At 41.2% G+C, this 7,694-nt stretch overlaps 1 protein-coding gene across 1 annotated transcript; it reads left to right on the top strand.

Annotated features, from left to right (window-relative positions):
• On the top strand, nucleotides 1-1,416 carry FAHD1 (fumarylacetoacetate hydrolase domain containing 1; the record flags this gene model as incomplete). The annotated part of the gene is given in 1 exon segment (XM_024553421.4): nucleotides 1-1,416. A coding segment is annotated over 1 exon segment (666 nt). The 3' UTR covers nucleotides 710-1,416.
• Between the last annotated feature and the right edge of the window lie 6,278 nt (nucleotides 1,417-7,694).

Raw genomic sequence — 7,694 nt, forward strand, 5'->3', positions numbered from 1 at the left:
CCGGACCGAATCCACGTGACTCTAGGGGCAGTCGGCTGGAGCCATGGCGGCTTCCAGGCAGCTGTCTCGCTTCTGGGAGTGGGGGAAGAACATCGTCTGTGTGGGCAGGAACTACGCGGACCACGCCAGGGAGATGCAGAGCGCGGTGCTCAGCGAGCCGGTGCTCTTCCTGAAACCGTCCACCGCCTATGCCCCCGAGGGCTCGCCCATTCTCATGCCAGCCTACACCCGGAACTTGCACCACGAGCTCGAGCTGGGCGTGGTGCTGGGCAAGCGCTGCTGCGCCGTCCCGGAGGCAGGGGCCATGGACTACGTGGCCGGTTATGCCCTGTGCCTGGACATGACCGCAAGGGACGTACAGGAAGAGTGCAAGAAGAAGGGGCTGCCCTGGACGCTGGCCAAGAGCTTCACAACCTCCTGCCCTGTCAGCGCGTTCGTACCCAAAGAGAAGGTCCCAGACCCTCACAACCTGAAGCTCTGGCTCAAGGTCAATGGCGAACTCCGGCAGGAGGGTGAGACATCCGCCATGATCTTTACCATCCCCTACATCATCAGCTACGTTTCTAGGATAATAGCCTTGGAAGAAGGAGATATTATCCTGACCGGGACGCCAAAGGGAGTTGGCCCTGTGAAAGTAAACGATGAGATCCAGGCTGGCATACACGGGGTCGTCAGTATGAAATTTAAGGTGGAAAGGCCAGAATATTGATTCTAGACAAAACACTGTAACATCTTACTTTTCAGAAGAGAAGGGAGCTGGACAGAAACAAGCCAAGGTTATTAAAAGTGATAATCTTTTAATAAGGAACCGATTTTTAAAGATGATTTGATTGGATTGCTATACCTCAACTCAGGAAAGATGGAAACTCCAAGAAAAACATAACCTAGAAGAGCTGGGTCAGAAATGGAAAGGAGAAAAGAGTCCCTGTCTTCGGAAACCAACAGAATAAAGCATTTGTGATGTCTCCAGTGAAGAGAATTTATCAAACCAAATGTCCAGAAGACTTACTTTTGTTTCCTAAAATTGAACTGGTTAAGATTTTTCAGCGAGTCATTCTGGGATCAGTAGTTCAAGAATTGAAATACGCAAAGGAAGTTGAAAAAGCATGCTTCAAATCAATGTGTCTGGAATTTCCTCGGTCATGGTAATCAGCTGGAGGTGTTTGTAAAAAGATATTTCCAAATTGCTGGTCCATACAAGGCCCACTGTATTATTAGCAGAATTAATCTCCAGCACTCCCAGTGATTCTTATGAAGTGTAGAAAAATATTACTCCACATAATCAGTTAATTTAAAATTTTCTTTAATAAGTTAACAATCAATGATGACCTCACTTGTTTGTACCCTGGCTCATAGATTCTGAATTTAAGAGATAATTTTGAAACTATTGTTTCCAAATAAATACGCTGTATTTTGTGTGGCTTAAGAGTGTGCTTCTCCCCCCACCTCCCCCCAATAGCGGCTAGGAGGGATATTTCCTTATTAAGCAGCTTCAGAACTTGGTCACTGACCTTTGGTCTGGTGAGCACTGTGCTTTATTAACATAGTTAATCAGCATCTCTACCTTCTGACCAGAACGAGGCTTTAGGGAAGTTGAGTGGCCTGGGAGTAATACTTTTGCTTTCACCTACTTCCCCCTCTAAAAAAAAGGCTAGGCAATCCCTGGCCAGGTCACTCACTTGGTTGGTGCCTCATCCCCGTTACAGGTTCAATCTCCAGTCAGGACACATACCTAGGTTTTGGGTTCCATTCCCTGTCAGGGCGTGTATGGGAGGCAACTGTTCGATATTTCTCTCATAATGATATTTCTCCCTTTCCCTCCCTCCCTCTCTCTCTCTCTCTTTCCTCCCCCTCCTTGCTCTCTCTCTTAATTCAATGAGCATGGACCCTTGGGTGAGATTTTTTTTTTAAAAAAAAAGGCTGGGGAAGCTGCAGAGCTCCCAGGCTGCTGTATGGAGTCCTTTAGGCTTGGGCAGGGACCCCTGCCATTAGTGGAAACAGAAGACATTTGCTGACTCTTGAAAGCTTCTGTAAGGTAATAACAGCTGACATTAAGCCCCTAGTACTGCTAGGTACTGTCCCAAGAGTTTTCCATGTGTTATTTAACCCTCAACAAGGCTGTGAGGTTGGTATTGCTACCTTCTCTGTTACACAGATGAAGGTGTAGATTTAGAGGCTAGCCAGCCAGGCTCCCCAGCCACTCAGCTGAGTGACAGAGCCAAGATGTAACCCCAAAATCCCAAGACCAGAACCTGAAGTCTTGACCACAATGCTGGCTGTATCTTTCAAGTAGACATATAAAAAGACGCAAATGTTTAGATATTATGCAACCCCCATATTTAAATTATAATTTCCTATGAGGCACTCCCAAGGTTGCATTGATTAAATGTTGTGCTATCTTAATATTTTTATCTTTTAATCAAGTTTCTTTTTTTAATTGCTTAAGTAATACATGTTTATTATAGAAGAGTTAAAAATTACAGATAAGCAAAAAACAAAAACAAAATTTCATCTACCCAGAGATAGCCAAAGTTAAGCATGTGATGTATATTCTTCCAAATATGGATGTAATTGTAATTTTTTGCACATCCCTTGCTCATGTAACTTTATAACCTAGTTTTTTCACCATATATTGTGACTATGTTAGTCTGCACATTTCTATAGCACTATTTTCAGTGATTGCATAAGACTCTGAAGTCAGTCCATGTTTGGTATAGAGATTGTTTCTACTTACTGGCTAGTAGAATCAGCCCACTGTTACTTCCTTTGGCTAGGTTCCCAGAAGTAGAAGAGTTGAATCAAGGGTGTACTCATATTGAAAGTGTATTAGTCCAGTTAGCAGGTACAAGATTCAGCTGAGATAAGTCTGCCAAACCGACAGAGTTGAAAACAGGCTAAAGGTAAAGGCACATAGCTCCTTGGGTGGCAGAAGCCAGCACCCAGGGAGTGTACAGTGCCCCTGAGGTCAATGTTCACCACAGTGGTTCACAAGCTTTGTCACAAACAGCTGACCACAGCATTTCAGGCGTAGCACACAAAGTCCTTGGCTGCAAGAATAAAAAACCGAGAGAATCACCAATTCCCACGAATCCTGACGTCCCTAAAACACATTAATGCTAGCACCTGGGACGTACATTCCCCCCTTTTTATTTCTAATAAATTTAAACTTACTTAAAAAGTTGAAAGAATAATAGCACAAACTCCATGTACCCTTCACTACACACACACACACAGATGGGCAAAAGCAGGTTTACAGTTGTAAGTACCCGAAACAATTTATCCTTGTTTTACTACGTATTAATTATTGTATTATTTTCCGTGTGAACAACTGTAACCCCAGAGCCTTCCTAAAAGCTTAGTTAAACCGTCATTTCCAATGTGGTCCTGTGTTACAAAAAGATCTCGATGGACAAGGAAGAGCTTTCAGTATTAAACAAATGAAAGTTAACTTACACAGCCCTCCCTGCCGTATCAGACGTTCCTCAAGTTGAGTAAAGGTGTCTGAGGGGAAAGTGACTGACCGCCAGCACAGCCAGTAAAGTTAGTCTGCTTTCAAGTTTTTCTTTCCTTTAGATGGGGAGGTTGGCCTCTTTGAGACTATTGAATTTAAAATTTTTCCTTTATAGGTTACAGAAATTGTAAGAAATGTTATGACTCGGAAATTAAGTCTATTTTTATCTGTAGCAAGCCTTGCATTTTCTTTTTAGTGTGCGAGTACGGCATTTTCTGCGTAGGCATCATCTTGGGCAGGCTAACAGTTTGAGGGTGAAATTAGTATGAAATAACTTAAATTTTTCATTGAAGATAAGTATATCAACCTCTGAGAATCTACCTTTGATACTGGATAACTTAAGGTTTTGTATGAATTTTCAGGCATCTCGGGGGGGGGTGCTGTAACAGCATTAAATTATTGCTTATGGCATAAACATGAGGTTAGTTAATTATGAAATGTTCTACTTCATTGTCTAGAATTTGCCTTCATGTCAGAATACAACCTTCTAACGGAATAGGACGCATTTAATTTCCTGTCCAATTTTACCCCCACCAGACTTTTTCTTTGCTGGTCACTAGAGAGTTTGAACTGTTAGAAACTTCTGATACAAGTGGCAGGAACAGCCTTCCAGGGCAGAGGTGGTTTGGCTGTAAGTGTGTGTGTTACCGATTATCCCGTCTATCCCTTATTATAACCGTCAGTGGTGCTCAAACCTTTTGGCCTCAGGACCTTGCTATCGTCTTCGAAGTTATTGGGATCCCAAAGAGCTTTTGCGTACGTGCGTTGAACCTACCTATACTGACCTTAATAGAAATTAAACTGGGAAATTAAAAAAACTTACTTGTGATTCATTTTTTAAAAACCTATTTGTTAATCTAAATAACATTTCTTATGAAAATAACTATTCTCCAAAAGAATGAAAAGCTTGGTGGGAAGAGCGGCGTTGCTTTACATTTTTGCAACTCTCTTTGACATCTGGCTTCATAAACGACAGTGGGCTTCTTAGCGATTCTGCATTCAGTCTATTACGGTGTTACACACACAGCCTCTGGAAAACATAGTAAGTGAAAAAGACAAATAACCTTTAAAATTATTATGAAAATAGTTTTGACCTGGCAAGGTCCTTTTAGGGGATTAGGGCCTCAGGTGCCCCTGGACCGCACTATGAGAATCGCCGCGTTAATCGTCCCTACACATGGAATGTCCGAGACTTTCTTTTGTCAATAGTCAGTTACAAGTTTGTGAAATAAGACAAACGCTTCAGTATTTCTTTCCTAGTACTATAACGATGCCTTGTTATTTAGTTTAGTTTGATTTGGTTTCTCTTTTTAAAATCCTATCATTTCAAATTTTGAAGGCCAAGTATAGAATGCATACACATACAAGTTTATAAACCATGATTTCCCTTAATCTGATGATCTATTTTGAACAGTGAAGGTACAGAATTTCTGTACATTGAACATTTTGTGTTAGTAAATATTTTTTTTCTCAAAGTCCCTTAATGGATCCCCACCCCAGCCCTCTTTGATTTATAGAGTTCTTATCTGAGTTTTGATTCAATTTACAATTAGTTTTTATAATTATTTATTTCTTAAGTTGCTATAACTATCTAGAGAATTCTTATGCATAAGGTTTTGTATTTTTTCTTTTTGTATTCTTACAGTTTCCTTTTTCTAGCTATCTTTTTATTTGCTTATAGGTGCGTTTTTGTGTTATTTTAACTTAAGCTTCACTTTCTTTTCTTTGTCGCTCCCGGGGTGTGTACTGTGAGCAAGCTGGCTTTGGGTCTTACGTTCATTTACCAGTTCGGTTGTCTGACATCTCAAACGTCGGCGTGAGAGATCCGTGCTGTCCCATAGAATACAGTGCAAGCCACACATGTAATTGAAAATTTTCTCATAGCCACAGTTTTAAAAAAGTAAAAAAGTGATTCATTTTAATATATTTTATTTAACCTAGTATGTCCAAAATATTATTTCAACATGTGTTCAGTATAAACGTTTGTAGAATGAGATAATTTCACATTTTTCGGGACGGGGACTAAGTCTTCAAGACCCGTTGCCCGTTTTCCACTGACAGCGCATTTCAACTTGGACAGGCTACACTGGCCTCCGTGCTGACAGCGCTGATGCAGAGGGGAGCAGCACTCTGGTTAGGGCAAAAAAGCCCAGAAAAGCTAGAAAATTGTGCTTGTGCAGTGAGAAAAATGGAAAACGATGTCACTGCAAAATGAGGCTGTATTCTGACTACCAGCACCCCTGATGTCTGACAGAATTGCTTTGTGATAAACCCTGGGAGGTGTGGTTCCTGTAGAGGAGAGCAGGAGGGGTGTCGGGTTCCTGTCCTCTTGTGTGTGAGAAGCAGCATCGGGCAAGGGTTGGACAGCACTGACTGACCTCTGGTGGGTAGACATTTCACTTAGTGTTAATTCATTTAATCACCTCCCCAGCTCAAGGTGATGATTATTATTCCTAATATACACATGGAAACTGAGGTCAGGAAGTTAAATTTCTCCAGGTTACACAGGTAGTAAGAACTAGCAACCTCTCTGACTTCAAAGGTTTTGCTCTAACCACAGTATTGTGGGGGTTTTTGCAAATCAAATTCTAGTTGTAACTCTATTGCTAACTACTTGTATGACCCGGAAGAAAAATTTCACCTGTGGACCTTAGTATCTTCGTTAGATACTAAGTTTCTTCTGGTTAGATTTGACCTGGGTCCCGAGAGACTTTTCTGAGAAGGTGGGCTAGGGTTCTAAAGCTGTTGCTAGGGAAAAGTGTTTCTGCAGAGTTTGCTGAACTGTTAAAGGGTTAGGTTTATTATATTGGTTCCAGTAGCACCATGAAGGGGTTGAAAAATAAGCCCTGATGTTATGGTGTACTTCAGGGCTGTGTTCTGTTCTAAGTCTTTCTATGTATTAACTCACTTAATCCTCACAGTCACCTATGAAGTAGATTCTATTCATATTAATACTTCCTTTTCATAGATGAGGGCAGCAGAACACAGGGAGGCAAAATACCTTGTCCCAAGGTCACAAAGTTAGGAAGAAGTAGAACCAGGATTCAAACGCGGGTATCTGACTGACTCCAGGCCTGTACTGTTATCTCACTACTTGCATTTAGGGACTTATATCGTGTTGGTCAGTTAATCGCTGAGCATTTTATCACTTTCTGCTTGAACATCTGCTTCCCATAAAAGTTTAAAATACTGCGGCTGCTCTAAATCTCTTAGTGCTATTGATAGACGCACCGCGCTTTTTCACGTAGAGAAGTCACTGCGTGTGTCCCGGCTACCACAAATTAGTTTTGGAAATCAATTCGGATCACATACACTTCACAAATGCATTGCTCAGACTTGAAAATAGCCATAGTTCATTTATTCTGTGTATCTCTATAAGTGCACTATACATCTGTAAAACCATATAAGAATAGAACAAATGAGAATTTTATGATTAAAAAATTTTAAAGATCATGCTGAATGCTCTCATTTTACAGACGCAGAGAGAAGACCAAGAAAGTTCAAATAACTTAAAGTATAGCCATTTCAGTCCTAAAACTATTAGTTAGGGACCTTGCTTATACGCAGGGAAAACCTACCTAAGGTAGTAAAAAGGGAGAACTTATACTAGGAATGTAAGGATTTCTCTCAGAACCCAAGGGCAGGAGTAGAGCTAGGCCTAGGAACTGGAAAAATGAAGGGCTTAACGAGCGCTCCCTACCCTCTCAACCTGGCTTTACTCTTCTTTCTCAGTTGACTGACTTTCTTTTTTTTTTCCTTCTTTCTTTTCTTTTTTTTGGGGGGGGCTATTAAAATTATTTTATTAACTCAACAGAAAGAAAACTAACAACCCATTTTTAAATGGGCATTCTTACCACACACACATAAACCCATACACAGATGGTCTCCAACTTACGATGAGTTGATGTATGATTTTTCAGTTTTATGATGGTGCGAAGTGATGTCACCCAGATCTTGGTTTCTAATACCACTCCCCAATAAAAAGAACTAGGGCTCTTGGGGAATGGGGAAGAAGTAGGCACCTTGGGACCTCACACAGTTCTGCCAATAGACATCAGCTGCCCCATCATATTTTCCTTAATCTCTTCAACACTGTGAAATCTCTTTCCTCTCAAAGATGTTTTTAATTTTGCGAAAAGCCAGAAGTCGTAGGGGGCCAAGTCTGGGCTATAGGGATCTGAGT

Source organism: Desmodus rotundus, chromosome 1, assembly GCF_022682495.2.
Source record: "Desmodus rotundus isolate HL8 chromosome 1, HLdesRot8A.1, whole genome shotgun sequence".
Classification (NCBI taxonomy): domain Eukaryota; kingdom Metazoa; phylum Chordata; class Mammalia; order Chiroptera; family Phyllostomidae; genus Desmodus; species Desmodus rotundus.